Source organism: Clupea harengus, chromosome 19 (assembly GCF_900700415.2).
Source record: "Clupea harengus chromosome 19, Ch_v2.0.2, whole genome shotgun sequence".
In the NCBI taxonomy this organism is placed as follows: Eukaryota; Metazoa; Chordata; class Actinopteri; order Clupeiformes; family Clupeidae; genus Clupea; species Clupea harengus.
In genome coordinates, this window is record NC_045170.1 from 16,320,804 (window position 1) to 16,337,232 (window position 16,429).

Below are 16,429 nucleotides of genomic sequence, written 5' to 3' on the forward strand. Positions count from 1 at the left end.
TGAGAGCCCCCCCCATGAATATGAATGTTGCAGAAAAGAACACGTATTCCCCCAGGAATTAAACAGTATGCAATCATAAATCCAAGCCCCCACAAGGACTGATTCCACAGCAAAGGTACACACCAATACGCCTGTAGTAAGAAATAAATAAATCTGTACGGGTCGGTCTGTCCCCACTGACCAGTACCAAAATCTGAGTGAGTGTGAGTGAGTACCTGTGTATGTGAGTGTGTGTGTGTTCTGTGACATTGTGAGGCAATTTGACGACAAAGGAACACAACACACACAAACAGCCACTCAGAATAGTCATTAAGTGGCAGGGTCCCATGGCAACTCAATGAGCAGTAAGATGAAAGAAAGAACCTCCCTTTGACTGGCAGTGGAGACGGTTGAATAGTTGGATATTGAATAGAGCGTTTCACTCCTCAGTAGTTTGTCATGTCAATGTCGCGTCTGAAGCAGCATCCAGTGGCCTTCCTCAGTCTTCACCCCAACTGCAACATAGAAGCTATCAGGACACAGTATGTTAATACTTTGAGCTGCACAACACACAGGTATCGACACGCAAGATCAAGAACACTCACATCCCTTTCGGGAATACTTAGCGGGCATTGAGCTACAATCCTCCGGGTCAGTCGTGCAGATCCCAGCTCCCCGTCCGACTTCCGCTTTACATCCCCCATCGACAGCTCGGACTGCCATCTTTATAGAGGGAAGAGACCTATGCCAACCGAACGCCCCACTCAAGCCCATCAAGCCAATTGTGGCGTAATTGGTAATTAGACAGGCATCACTGATCATGCGCTTGTACAGTTCATAAAAACGAGAAGCAAACACAAGTCCTTGCATAGCAAATGGTCCACATTTAGCCCACAACACACACAATCAAACATAATCAACAAACCAAATTAACACAGTTCCAAATAATCAGTCTGAGCTTGGTGGAGGGGATAAATGAATGCAGTCAATATATAACAATCATTTCATGACCCAAGGCACTTGACCTGTGTGTCTGTCTGTGGGTACTTCTGTGTATGTGTGCATGTGTATGGTTGTGTGTGGCTGTGTGTGTGTATGTGTGTGTGTGTTTCTGTGAGCATCTGTGTGGCTGTGTGTATCTGTGAGAGAGCACCTGTGTATGTGTTTGTGTGTGTGTGAGTGAGTACCTGTGTATGTGAGTGTGTGTGTGTTCTGTGGCATTGTGACAGTGACGTGAGGGTCCTTTGAGATAAGGATTCTCATGCAGGCCTCTGCCAGAGCGCTGTCACAGTTCAGCTGGGATGCGACAATGCACGCTGTCTCACCCATCCACATCCTGTTCCCCACACAAGGACCAATCACCCTGACAGTGATTTGTATAGGATTGCCTCGCCGAGAAACAAACATGCACACACACACACACACAAACACACACACACACACACACACACACACAAATCTATTTTCGGTGAGATTTGGCTGAGATTTATTTCCCTATAGACTTGGTGATGCGCATCAGAGCAGCAAAAGAAGGATGGAATTCTCTTGGAAAAGCATAGCCTCTTCTTTTTTTCCCCTCCTTCTCACTCCATCTCTCTCCCTCCCACTCTGTCTCTCTCTGTCTCTCCTTTATCTCTGTCTCTGTATCTCTCTTTCTCTGTCTTTTGCTTTTGTCATTTTCTTCTTTCTCTATCCCAGCACTCTAAGGGGCAACCATCTCTGCTGGCTTCATTATTAATGCCTGCACTCCTGCCCCCGTCATTGCAAATGACTTTCCCAGGATTCCTTTAGTCTAACAACATCTTCCACTCAAAGCCCACAGATCCAGCGCAAACACCTACTCCACTGAAGATAATAACGTCTGAAGAATGCCCCCAGCACTCTCTGCTTTAAGCTAATTTGTTTCTCGCTTTTTTTTATTGAAATCTATGATGTTTTAGCAACAATGATGTCTGTATAGTGTGCCATCAAACTCCAATTCCTTTTTTGGATAGAATAAATGACACAATAACCAACACATTTGTAGTTGTTCTGTCATATATATTACTACAACATGGCAGTTACATTCAGAGATACCCACAGATATGACCCAAAGCCACTAAAGACTGCAATTTCACACATTTCACACCATAGGTTAAAAACACGGTTTCGGCCAAAGCCATGCATATCATTTTTACACAGTTGAACACATTTAGCTGGACACACTGCACAAACCACTGGGTCAGAACAAGTTCAACATCAAGTACTTCGAAATGATTTCACCGGCCTGTATACCAAGAGCTGATATCAGACTGCATATGCTCAGTTGGCAAGTAAGTACCTGAATGCTTTAAATACCACTTTAAAACATGAACACTCGATGACGAGAGATACTTACTTGTCATTGTTTTACAGATAAACATGTCTATTATGAGATGGTCTACACTATAATAAGTTACATCCTAAAAGGTAACAAACAACAAATTGTGATTGGCCCAACCTCTATGGTGCTATCCTACAGATTGTTGTCTCATGCGTCTAGACTGTGGAAGATTCTCTGAGGAGTGTCAAATAGGGTATTCATTTCGTTTTCCTTCGGAGATTTTTAGTAACATGGAAACCAGCCCAGAGCTCTGTGTGCCATCTACTTTCAATTTCCTTAACGACTGGAATCTGAAAAATGGGCAACTGGAGACTGATGTTTGATGTTGGCATTTCAGGTTCACTCATTTCCAAGTCACCACTGGGACAGCATGAAAGGTAGGAATTGGAACCCAAGCAACTTTACGACCATCAGTGATTATTCATTCACTATAGTACTGAGGTAAGGTGATCTTGAAGGCCCTGTGGTATGAGAGACTTCTTTACTGCTCCAAGTCAGAAGCAAAATACACATGAAGTGCAACGGAATTGTCCATACTGTCACAGCATGAGAAATAACATGAATAGGTTGCAGGCCTACTCAAGTAGGACAGTACACCCAAAGACAGGATACGCTAAAAGGCATTTCATGGTGTAGAATGTCCCACACTGGTCCAACACTGGTCATATGTCTCCATATCTTTAGTCACGTCCTGTAGCCGAACTTCCGGCGTCCAAACAGGACGTTTTGTTCCCATTTTTAGGCCATGTTTCCACTTGGCTGGTCACCACTGGCGAGGTCTGACTCTGCATCCCCGCTGGCCCCGCCCCTGCGACCCGAGAGGTGGTCCAAAGATTTGGGTGAGGTGTTCTGGGGGCGCCTGCGCCAACAGCGCGCCAGGTCTGCGCGGAACGACGGGGTGTAGAACCCGTAGATGATTGGGTCGCAGCAGGTGTTGAGGTTGCCGAAGACAAAGAGGGCGTGGTGCACATACTCCGGGGTGACCTGGAGCATCTGTGGCTGGAACCAGTACCAGATCCCCAGCAGGTAGTAGGGGGTCCAGCACACCACAAAGGTGGCTACAATCTTTATCGTCATCTTCAAGGTCTTCATTCGCGCTTTGGGGATCATGTCGGTCCCGCTGCGTCTCAGGCAAGGCTCTCCTCCTGCAGGGAGACAAAAAAAATGACCCACTGCACCTCAATTCTTCCCCCTTACAATCAATACACACCCAATGCTTTGGTTTTCAGGTCTGTAGGTTTGCAGTAAAGTAATCAACTTCATCGATTCCGTTCATAAGACTCATTGATTTTGTTTTGGTGCTTTGTGATGGATGAACACTCTCATGGCAAGTATCTGGCACATCGATCACTGCTCTCGTGAAGGTTCACGGTACCTTTGGTGGTCTTGGTTCTGTGCATCTGCCGGTTGATCTCGATGAGGATGCGTGTGTAGCAGAAGCTCATGACGAGCAGGGGGAAGACATAGAGGGTGACGAAGTGGAACATATTGTAGGCGGTCTCCTGCCAGCGGTGCTGGAAGCTTCCGTGGGTCACACACTGGACAAAGTCCACCCCCTCCGCCTTCACCGCCCGGAAGATGAACAACTGTAAAAGTAGTCGGCACAGGCAGAAGGGCCTCAGTTTTTTAATTAAGCGTTATAATACAGACATAATAATACACAATTATATATGTACATGTAAACTTGTACATGTAAACTTGATTGTAAATTTTTCCCTGGACATATTTGTTTTAAATACATATTCTTTTTTAGTTTTTGAATGTTTTGGATGAAATGGAGCAAATACACTGTAAAATTATTATGTTATGCTTAGTAAACACATTTCTGCAATATTGTAATAGCCAGTTATATGGACAAATCCAATACCTATCCAAGCAGCAGCACTTTCAAATATGCTCATTTACTATATATGTCTTCCATAAAACAATGTCACCTGTTTTGTTCTGACTATGTTTTTCATAAAAGTATAGAGATGTTTTTTTTTTCAGATACAGTTTTAAAGCCTTCTATATCTTTTTAATCTGCCTCTCTTTGGAATGTTCATGCCACAGACATCAAATTTGGTAACAGCTGTAGTAACATTGCTTATATTCCTTCCCTTGCATCTGTGACAAGGTTCACTATCCAGAGGTGCCGTGTCAATGATAACCATCTGTTGGAGAGCCAGCCTACACCCTGCTCCTCTGATCTACAAGGCGAGACATCCACACATTTATGCAGCCTGCTCAAGATCTCAAGGCTGGGATGGAAATACAACTACCAAGAAATGCATTCTAAGCATCCTTCTGTTAAGCCATGTCTGTATGGGCACCGTATTACTGCACCATCCTGTGGAGAGGTGTCATGGTTCAGGAAATTACTTGTTCAGTGTCGACAATCTCTTTTCATAAATCAAGTCATGCCACCCCTCTCATGGAATGTGATGCTATCGGAGAATATTTATACAAGACTTTCCACCATCATGTGTCAGACAGAATAAATAAGTGATATCAAAATTCGGTAACAGATATAGATTGACATCTTGTTGTTGATTTACAGTATATGGATGCATATGGAACAGAACTTGCTTGGTGATTTCCATCCTATTCCTTCCATTTGACATCAGAAACGCCTGCGAAGGGACTGACTTGAAATATACAGAAGAGCAGCTTACTTTCCCTCACACATTACCTTCTTCTCCAGCCTCGTCAGAGTCACTCTGCTGGGTTATTTATATCTGTGTGAAGTGTGAGGGGTCGTGATACTCTTTTGCTCTTCACATTTAATGAGATCATCCATGGCTTGGATCTCTACTGACCTCTGTCACAGCAACCTCTCTGAGCTGCCACCCAACCAGGCTCACTCCTCTCTTAAGTCCTCGCAGAAAAACTAAAGCCTGAAAAGTTTCAGTGTGCCAGAGGCTTCTAGAGGCTTCTATACAATTCAGTTAAGTTCACCTCGTCTAGGTCCATCGGCATTCATCTCAAGCGTTACAAAAAAAAGTGTCAAACCTTTCCGCTCATGTCAAACCTTTCATGAGATTGGTATAAAACAAAATATTGATCTCTGACACCTTTACCACTGAGGAAAGGCTGGGGATCAATTGCTACAAATCACCACCCACCTTCTACGAGCAAGCTCCATTTTGTCAAGCTGGCCACCAATCTCTTTCTTTATCTATCTATCTCTCTCTCTCTCTCTCCCTCTATGGGAAACTTCTCTGTGTGTTCTCCTTAATGATGTATGAACATCAAGGTCATGGGCACAAACAACTCCGTGCATTAGGGGAATTGAGGGAAGCGGAGAGTTCCATCTTGGTTGCCAAGACCCCGGGATGTCTCTCAGGGAGGAAGCCATGCGGATAAAAGCTCCGAGCCAAAATCCCCCGGGCTCAGAGAGACTAACTAACTAATGGCTGAGATCAATGGAGCATCCCGTTTCTTTTTCAACTCTACTGTTCCAGGAAAGCACGCATCCCCATTGTTATTCTAGACTTAAGTGTGGAGAGAGGACACTGACCCAAGATAAGTAACAGGATCAGCAACACTCCTGACATGTGGTGGGGAGATCCAGGGAATTAGGATATGGACAGCTATAGCAAGCAACATCAATATTGTGGTCAATGTCCTGTCTCCTTTTCCACATAGTCCTAGGTATTGAGATTAAAGCTACCCATTTGAGAGCTTTCATTTCCGCCTCTGTGGGTCACTCACACACAAAGCGCACACAATCTCACACAGACGTAGTCTTAGTATCTGTCATTACAGTGATGGAACTGGTTGAAGAAATGACTGATGGGACCTTTTGTCCCGCCAGTTCTGCACTTACATTTGTCTGTTTTAACACTACATGTCCCATGACGCACCTGTGGGGAGGCCAGTAGCACGCTCAGACTCCAGGCGACGAACAGCATCCTCTTGTTGCGTTTGCCTGCGTCCAGGGAGTCCAGTGGGTGCAGGATGGCGTGGTGGCGGTCCAGGCTGACCACCACCAGGATGAAGGCGGCCGAGTGCATAGCAAAGAGCTTTAGGAAGCAGAGTAGCTTGCACATGATGTCGCCGGCGTACCACTGCACCGTCACGTTCCAGATGGCGTCCAATGGCATCACCACGAAGGTCATGACCAGGTCGGCTGAGGCCAGGCTGGCGATGAGCGGCCGCAGGTGCGAGGCCAGCCGCCGGCCGCGGCCCTTGGTCACGCTGAGCAGCACGGCCAGGTTGCTGATGGCGGCGAAGACGAAGAGCACCGCCGTGGCCGCCACGCGGAAGCGGGCCGCCACGGTGAAGGTGGGGGCCTCCCAGTCATGCAGAGGGGGAAGGAGGGATGGAGAGGAGTAGTTGGGAGAGAAGGAGGAGGAGCCGGAGACAGGGATGGAGGTGTTGTCGTATGAGACTGTGGGCAGCAAGATGGACCAATTCGCCGACATTGTGCTCTGCAAGAGAGGAAACTTTTTATCATTTGATGTGATCTGTGAGTGAGAAAACTTCACGCTTCACGCTTTCAGTCCTCAGAGCGTATCATCTAGTCACGCTTTATCACTGCTATGGTTCTGGGGAGTATTCTAATGCTTTTCATTTGTGAACTAGGCAGTATTTCTGTGATGTTTTGGAGCAAGAGACAGCAACAAAATGCACTTCTAATATACTGTATCTATGAAAAAAGCACACAACTTTCCACACAAGCATTGTAAGCATAAATACTGAGACTTTGACATCTCAGTTCAGAACAAAGATAAATAATGATAGCAAGGCAGGTTTGTGGAGTCCACTATAACACTGTGGTCGATAGCAGCCAACACAGTGGCACTTTGAAACAATATACGACCCTGTGTTATGGTGTTTTCCACAGTTTTTCATCAGCACAAAGCCTTGGTACTAGATTGATTCCCTCCTACAGCCATGTTTTTTTCTGTTTTTGAAACTTTCAAGGAACTTCATGAAGACCTTGGAACAAATTGACTGTTCTGTCAATTCAGCTGCAGCCGTTTAGATCCAATATGTGAATGGACAGAATCAGCTTTGTGCCTCACTGAGGAAGAGGAACAGAATGAGACCAGGGCATTCATCATGTCATCCACTCTGGACCGACAGACACATACAGAAGCTTAGAGTCCAAGGTTTTTCATTATTCAAACTGAATATCCCAATCCACTCATAACTATGCTGGACACGTCCTTGAGCAATACTTAAGAAAGCAATCAGCCTATCAAAACGTGGCACTTTAACCCTATGAAACACTACCGGCATCTGTAGGGAATATCGGCTGCGACTCAAACTATCTTCCAGCAAATGTCCCCATTGAGGAGAAATCATTCCTGGGGTGTATTGTGTTTGAAGGGTGAGATGACCCTTGTGGAGATGAAATCACTGGATCAATGTGTGTGTGTGTGTGTGTGAGAGAGAGAGAGAGAGAGAGAGAGAGAGAGAGAGAGAGAGAGAGAGAAACCAGGGGAAAAATCAGTGTTGAGATGAAACAAATTGAATGCAGGTCTGAGATACAGTTCTCCTGGGACCGTGATGAACAACTCACTGCATCCACCGGTACAATCTGAATACAGGGGGGGAGGCTCTTGGATCTGAGACAAGCGTAGTGTATCAGCAATTCAGAGGAAAGGGGTAATCTTCTGTTGTCTGTAATCTTCTGTGGTCTGTAATCATCTGTGGGGATATAAAACACCTGTGTGTTCCACAAAAATGGACTACTGAGACTGAATTGCTTTTACTTAACACGGTCACTGTTAAAGCAGCAATAAGGAGTTCTGTTCCAAAACTAGCAAGTTAACTACTTAAAAGGCATGCAAAAACCTTGCAAACACCACCAACAGCCCAGTTGACACTGAAAGAAGCTTGCCAACACACTAACTGGTGTCTTTTGGCAGTATAGCTGGAAATGTCATGCTGTGAAAGCTTTTCTTCCATTTTTGCAGGGTATTCCAGCCCGGTATACAGAACTACATAGGGCATATCCTGAATGGCTAGTGGGAAAAGACACAGGTGTGTGTCTGTCCTTCACATGACCATATGTTGAGGATGGTACCAAAACTAGTTGCCTATAAAACCATACCTCAAAAAGTGTCAAATTGTTGCATAGTGTTACTTTAAAAAGACCTATAATGCACATTTTCAATATTCATAATTTTACTTTTTGGGGGCTACTAAAATAGATTTACATGCAAACTGTTGCATAGTGTTACTTTAAAAAGACCTATTATGCCCATTTTCAATATTCATAATTTTACTTTTTGGGGGCTACTAAAATAGATTTACATGCTGTTCCAAAAATACATTACTTTTCCCATGTGTTACATCTCTGTTCACCCTCTGTCTGAAATGCTCTGTTGAAGTTCCTATGTCTTCAAGCCCCCCCCCCCCCCCCCCCAAACTAGGTATTTCAGGCAGCTAAAAAAAGTGGTTTCTGTGGGAGAGAGTTAGTCTCTGTGGTGTGTACTTTGGGCTTTGTAACTACAGACCGTTTACATGCACAACAAGTCATATAACACACTAAAGGAAAGGGGAAAAAACTGAAAAGCATAGGTCCCTTTTAAAGCATATTAATAACCTAGGTAACCAGTCAATACACAAGAACAACACGGAAAAACAAAGATTTAAGTGATGTAGGGATCTATTCCTGTGATGCTCAGTAATGCAGACTAAAACAGTCAGTCAGAGCATAAACTGTGTTCTGCTGTTTGCTGGCATTAATGTTGTGAAATTGGTATGCTTTCACTCTCAGGAGAAATTGGCTTAACTTTCTCAGTGTGCTATGCAGTGTTCCAGTGTGAATGAGAGGCTGTCAGCAACCGCCAATGTAATTAGTTGGTATTAGTGCATTTCAGAACCCTCAACACACACTCACACTCACACACACACACACACACACACACACACACACACACACACACACACAAGCACGCGCACGCGTGCTTTACAGCATGGCAGGCGCAAAAGAATGTTACACTTAATGACCTGACCATGGTTGTCAAATCAAAAAATTGTAAATCATGAGGGGTTATTGAAACACAGTCAGTGGGGTGTGTGCACATCTACTGGTGGCCAGGGGTCACTGCTTATGACTTATGAACTCGTGAACCATGCCATAATTTGAGTGCACTGAGCACTTACTGCAACATTTCGCCATTTCTAATGATTCTACTGTAATAAGCTAGGACTATATGTGAGCATGCAAGGCACCTTGAACATGGTGATGGCAAGGTTCCAAGACCATGCTGCTCTGCCTTCTGTTCAGCCCCAGTCACTCCCAGTGACTAATACTAAGCACATCCCAGAGCGTACCTCACGCTGAGCACATCTACCCCAACGACAGCCCACTGTGGGCCGGATCTGGCCCAGATCTGCAGTGAATCGGTCCGATGCCAGGCCAACCAGCTCTGGTCCAGGTTTGGCCTAAGTGTTGGCAGTGGTATGATTAAAGCACCAACTGGCCCACAGAGACCTTATTTAGTGGCACAGAAATTTCAATCCCACATTTAGGCTATGTCTCGTTGCTATGAAGATAATTGAAAGAGAAACTAAAAAAGTGCTTGTTAACAGTGGCTAACCACCATCGCATTCTTAAACAGAATATAGGCTTAGACCGATAAATTGGCAGTTAGTCAGGGGTACTAAAAAAATTATGGTAGCAAAGAGGCGAGGTTAAGGTAGCTTCCATCTTTCTTCTGTTGGACAGAAATATGCAGCATTCCATGGATCATCAGCTTAAGTGTTTTCAAGGCCAGTGGTGACATCTCATCACTATAGAAGCCCTGTAAAGTACCTGGCGCCCTGCTCGCAGTGTTATTTTGCTGCTGTAATTCAGATGCTAATAGGTAAATCAGTGATTACCGGTGGCTAACATTATGGTTTACAACACATGGCTGGTGTCAAATATAAGTCGATAGGCACACACCGAGAACAAGCAACGATGGAGCGAAACTGTATGAAACACGAGACAAATATAACATTATGACAGGTAAACAATTAATTTAATAGAGACAATACCCTCAAGAGACCGCAAAGATTTCCCGTGTACAACTTTACTCTGAAAGAATGCTCTTGCTGCCAATAAAATAAAGAAAACTGCCTTAAAGGAAAAATCAAATAACGACAGCTAGTATTACAGACCGGGGAGCTATTGAAGAGCCCTTACCTGAAGTATTCGTCAAAGTACAAACATATACTAAAGCCTATCAGTGTTTTGCACCATTATCCCTCGTCCATGGCCACACTTTGGTTCCACCATCGACAAGTTTGATCAAAGGTATTGGTGCATGCAGGTATACACTGACCAAAAGCGTCTATAAATTGTTGAGTTATCCTTCGGCAACGTTTTCATCTGTGTCATATTCCACACCAAACTACATCTGTCACTCTTTGAAAGGGAGAAAGGTCCAATGGAAAACTCCACAATGTGCCGCAGTCGGTGGTCACCGCTTGCCTGGCACTGACTTCAAGTACATTCCCGGTAAAAGCGTGGTTTTCAAAGAGGTTTTGCACGTTCTTGAGCGCACGTTACTTCAAAGTGAAATTCTCCTGGACACTGGAAAAGTGTTTCAAATGCATAGAGCGGGTGGCAGAGGAGCTGTCCCATAGAAAAGTGCTGAATCTTCCCGGAGAACCGGTTTCTGAAAAGATATCCACGTTGTTCTGCCATGCTAAATCTACAGCACCTGCTATCAGTAACGTCACGTTCCCTCCAACGCGCAGTGAACTGCGCCAAGAAAAGGGAAAGCAGGAGAAGCATGCGGCGTGTGTTTGGAACACCTGAAAGAGATATAGATAGATAGATAGATAGATAGATAGATTGATAGATAGATAGGAGGGGGGGGGAGACAGAGAGAGAGAGAGAGAGACCTCTTGTGAGTAGCAAGGACATCGACCCTGTTGCATTAATTTCAGGGTTGGATTAGAAGCATTATAAATGAGTCACTTTGCCTCTGGATTAAATAGCAAAGCATTCTTTTACTTTTGTGTTTTGGGTTGGACATTATTTAGGATAAACTACCATTACTTTAAAGTAGCTGAAAAGTGAGAATATCTTTTTCATATCACCCTGTGGCTGAAAGCTTTCTTTACAAAAGGCAGTTCAAGCTTCGGCAAGCTGGAATCTAACTGCATTGCGATGCAAAATATCGTTATGGGTGCACCTGATTTTCCTGAGATATTAGATAATAAAAGTAAATTCTGTATAGTGCCTCTGTAACACCAGGTAATTTATTGTGTATCATTCTATTGTAGCTTTAATACACTTCTCCAGCAATAACTTTCAGTGTCAAGATATTATAATTATTAAGCAATCCTAAAATGACTGTTTGTGAAGCCATATATTCGTTCAAGTCCGGGTGGGGTGACCACGCTCTCCCTTCGTTACAAATGGTGTCAGATGTGGGATGGCTCACTGTGAGGTCATCGGAGGCGTGCCTGTAAAACTGTGTGAGGGTCCCCAAGGTAAGTTGACCCCTGTGTGAGGGACCCCATAGATGGGTGAAGCACTTGTGTGTGGGGCGCTCTGGATGGGAGAAGTACAGTTGGTGGATGCGCGAGGAATGCCTGTGTGCGTGAAGCGCAAGGGTGCGCTTCCCGAAGGTGAGGGCAGTGTGACGATGTGGTCGTCACTACAGATGAGTATGTGCCATGCCATCGAGCCTGGCTCTAGACCCGGGTTCGAGTCCGGGTGAGGTGACCACGCTCTTCCTTCGCTACACAATGCAACACTGACTTCACATTTAAGAAACCAGGATGTAGTACTGTTGATGAGGTGATGCAAAAGGCCAGTTATCTCTGCTTGTCTGCACTGAGCAGCCTCTACAGTCATGGACAAATGTTTAAGACCACCCTTGAATACATTTACATTTTTATCCTCTGAACACAGTGATTGCATTAGAGCTGCAACCGATTGCATGAGATTGCGTCATCCTTATGTTAGCCTGTTGTAGTCACTTTACAATTGACCATCACACAGTAAACACTGCATTACGTCATTTTTTGCTGTATTTGCCTTTTCTAAAAACACAATCAAATGGAATCAAAACCAAACGTAATGTTACTTAATTTGATTACTTTCTATTACTGTTTGATTAGAAGAAGAGAGGTAGTGCAAATTCAGACAAGAGAACCAATCAAAAACAAAGCTCACAATTTTAATGCTGAATGGAGCCAGATGGATGTAAACTCTTTGTAATCACCAACATTTTGATTAGTAATTGTAATTTAATTAGATATATTTCTCAGTAACTGGAACGGATTACAATTATATTTATTTTGTAATTTAATTAAGGAACTCTGATTCATGTAACTAGTTACTCCCCAACCCTGTCCATAAGTATGGTTTGTTATAAATGGTTATCATACAGAGCTTCAAGTGCACTAAGAATCAGTTTTAAACACTAATCTTCTCTTCTCTCCTAAACCCGGCTCATCTGCCTCACCAGGCACACATAAAGAGTAATCATGCCAAGCCACTTTCCCCTTAAACGCTAATTAGCCTCATTAAATCAGGATATACAGCCAGGCTATGAGACTCACCTTAGATTCGGCTTATGACCCTCTTTTAGCCAGAGCTTCCATTCTCTTGGGCAGGACACTACAGCAGCATTGCCTGGACATGGTTTAGCATGCTGTATGAAAATGGTTGTGTTTAATGAGGCAGCGGCAAAGAGGCTGAAGAATAAGAATAACTCACCACATATACTTTTAAGGAGTGCAGTGGGACACTGACTAATGAGTCATGTGAGATATGAAAGAATGCAACAGTGAATCTTGCTTACTGCAGCCCTGGGCATCAGAACCAGACTCTTTCATTCACACCAGTCATCTTCTCTGTCCTCCCTCTTCCGTTCAGCTGACTGCTGATTGAAGTCCCCACAGTTTGAGCAAAAACATACAGAGGAGCCCAGGAATGGGAATGCTAAAGGATAACTTTATGCTTTATACATATCTTTATACATATACTTTTGGTGTCATGAAAACCACTTTTAAATAAATGGATTATTTGTATTATTATTATATCAAATATTCATGCCACGAATGGTTAAATTGCCTGGCCTCAATTCCATCCGGCTATTAGTGAGAACAGAGGACTTCAAGAGCCACCCGAGGTACTGTTATGAGTGTCTAAATCCACTGTTGTGCAGTCCGCAAATCTGACAAAAGGTTGTTCCTAAAGCAACATGTTAATGAGGTGAAATAGGGCGTTGCTCAGACCAAGGCCTTTTTTAAATTTGATTTATTTACAGGACTGTGTACAAACACCACGTTTTTTGAGTGCACACACATAACTCACAGCTAGAGGGTGAGAAGCAATTAGCTGAATGTCACAAAAATGTATTGGATTAGAACAGCGTACTGCACCTTTAAAACCAAATCTGAGGACTAACATGTATCAATTCAAGAAATATTTAAAGACATACTGTAAACTGTAATTTACTGTAATCTGCTTCTGTTCTGGTTGTTTCAGCAGCATCTTCCTGCGTGTGTTGAGCTCCTCGTCCAAAAGGACACCTTGGCTGAAGTATGAATATGACAACTCAAAACTCTATTATAAAATGTAAAAAAATATGAGGTTTAATCATTTACATAAATTACACGTCCTGATGGGGATTCGCACACCATGGTCTTTGATTTAATTTCCCTCATTACATTCAAGTCTCTCAGATACACCCCATTCACCAGCTTTTCATTTTTCACGTAACCCCCAAAGTCAAGCCATTAAATGATTAAAAGATGACAATCCCGTGGCGTGATTAGAAATTCAGGCCATTCCCTGGGTGGACACGCAGTTATGCAAATTGTATGCTTAGTTATGGCATCTTCCTGATTGACAGGGAGAACTGTGAGTGTGAATATGTTATGAAAGGCTGTGTGTGTATATGAAGACAAGAAGAGGCCCATGAAATGAACTGAAAAGCTTACTGGAAATCCTATTTTATTAATCTGCAATTCATAGGAGGTCGTATGGCTATGACTATGCCATTATAACATATTGTTTAGATGAGAGAAGAGGTTTCACAGATGTGGTTGGGCTTCCTTAACAGCATATTAAAATTCATCCTGAATGTTTGATCAGCCTCAATGATTTGGATATGGTACACAATGTTTTCATGTCCAGTAGATAAACAGTTTGAATGATCTCTGCAATCAATTCATTCCAAATGTGTCTGTCGCGGAGTGACGTAACTACGGTTGAGTATGTGCTCTGAATGCCATACCAATGAGCCTGGCTCTTTGTTGTCATGGTCAGGGTGCAGATGTGGTACCCCCATAGACCTGGGTTTAAGGCCAGGCAGGATGACTGCTCTCCCTTTGCCAGAGGGTTACATTTTTTATAGAAGTCTGTTACAGTCTAGGCATTGCCCACATTGTTTAGTGCCCATGTGTTTATGCAACAGCATAAACGAACAGCTGCTGAGAACAACAAATCTTTGCAAATGGGTAAAATGGTTGATAATCCTCAGCAATATTGAATCCTACTGGTGTGAAAACGTCTTTAGGTGGTGCCATGCTGCCCCCTGGGGCACAGATGAATGCATTGCATTCAAAATAATTTATGGACAGAACCCTGACCACTTCCTTGTAGCACAGCTGTCATATATTTTCAGCAAAAAGATATGCTGAGTATTATAATTACGTTATTTCATTATAAATGTAGTGGCCTAATAACATGTGAATCAACATAATAGGCTTGTGGCTAAAGTAACTTCATGTAGACATCCTGACATCTTAAAGTAATCTTGTTTTACATTTTCATTTCTTATCATTGTGTTTGGCATTTTGCACAAAACACAACTTAACCACAATTATGAATCCAAAATGAACACTTCATGAATATTTCCTCAGTTTTGACTGAATAAGACTGAAATGTCATCATAACCGCGCTGGGTTTGGTAATGGGTGGCACCAAGAGATAGATGCTTGTCATCATTTCTGCTTTCTGTGACCAGAACCAACCCTCATTCAGAACAGCATGTCCTCTTTAAGTCCTCATTGCAGCAGTAGTCATGTTCTTTGTCCTGCTGCCTTACCAGCTCCTCTCACTGTTGCAGTCCCCACAGACATTGCATAACATTCGTAAGCTCATCTAATATGCACTTTGCGTGTTTACATAACTTCTGCCTTGTGTGTCAGAATATCACGGTTCTGATTCAGTGGTGTAACACTGATACCATTATTCAGGTTGTATTTTGAGGCTCAAAATATTTGGCTTTCCTCCTTTAGTAGTGAATATTAACAATCTTTCAGGAACATTAATTGGTCTGCCTCTACACACATGTCGTCTAATGTGGCGTTTAGCTTGTTTATGTAGAGCTGTGAAAATGTGGTCTGCACTACTGGCAATCTTGTGCTCAGTAAATATTTGTTGGCAGTGATTAAGCTGTGGGCTGAGGGACATTCAGCTTAAACAATTATCCCTCTGTCCCCAGTACCGAACCTACAGAAAACTTTGCTCTGCAGTTACTGGCACAAAAAAAAAAAACATCACAAATTTTATATTTAAAGATTTATATTTTTTTCCCTCTTATGTATCAAAATGTAAAAATTCTGGAAGCTTTGTAAGGTTGCAGTAATGTATAGATGCAACAACAACATGACCACCAGATGGGGAAGTTATCCTTACCCTTTATTGTTTTTTTTTTTTTTTTTTTAGGTTCTCGGTGGTCCACTGATGCAACACTATCCTCTCAGTCATTTTGTTTAGACACCAATGTCTGTGTCTGTTTTCATATTTTATTGAAAACAGCTTTTCTGTAGCTGGATGTCTTGCCATGAATTTTAACTTTGCTTCACTGTGCTCTGAAGATTGAATTGGATTTTGGACTGGTGGCATTGAAAATGGGCACAGGCCAGACATAAATTCCTCAACCTTTAACCAACATTATTCTCTGCCTACTCGGCTGATTTTCATAAGTTCATAGTACTTTTTGGCATTATCAACAAGAATAATTCATTTAACTCATGATATGGAGATATATAAAACCAAGAGAAACCAAACACTTTTAGGAAACTTTAGTCTGGCAACACCAAGCTAGATTCTTAGGTCCATGCAGTTGAAACAACACACCGTGATGATCCAGTGTTACATATTGTTAACATACCTGTATGTGTGTGCGTGTTTGT

The 16,429-nt window shown here is 43.0% G+C and overlaps 1 protein-coding gene across 1 annotated transcript; it reads right to left on the reverse strand.

Annotated features, from left to right (window-relative positions):
• Nucleotides 1–1,874: 1,874 nt before the first annotated feature.
• On the reverse strand, nt 1,875–11,115 carry LOC105892009 (gonadotropin-releasing hormone II receptor-like). The gene is made up of 4 exons (XM_012818225.3): nt 10,467–11,115; nt 6,187–6,753; nt 3,717–3,927; nt 1,875–3,486 (listed from the first exon to the last, which is right to left on the reverse strand). The coding sequence occupies exons 2-4, from the start codon at nt 6,745–6,747 to the stop codon at nt 3,080–3,082; spliced, it is 1,179 nt and encodes a 392-aa protein (XP_012673679.1). The 5' UTR covers nt 6,748–6,753; nt 10,467–11,115; the 3' UTR covers nt 1,875–3,079.
• Between the last annotated feature and the right edge of the window lie 5,314 nt (nt 11,116–16,429).

Coding starts and splice junctions, on each gene's coding strand:
- LOC105892009 (XM_012818225.3), bottom strand. CDS start 6,747: ATGTCGGCGAATTGGTCCATCTTGCTGCCCACAGTCTCATACGACAAC. Junction 3,928..6,186: donor TGCTACTGGCCTCCCCACAG/GTGCGTCATGGG, acceptor CTACTTTTACAG/TTGTTCATCTTCCGGGCGGT. Junction 3,487..3,716: donor CAGAACCAAGACCACCAAAG/GTACCGTGAACC, acceptor GTCTCCCTGCAG/GAGGAGAGCCTTGCCTGAGA.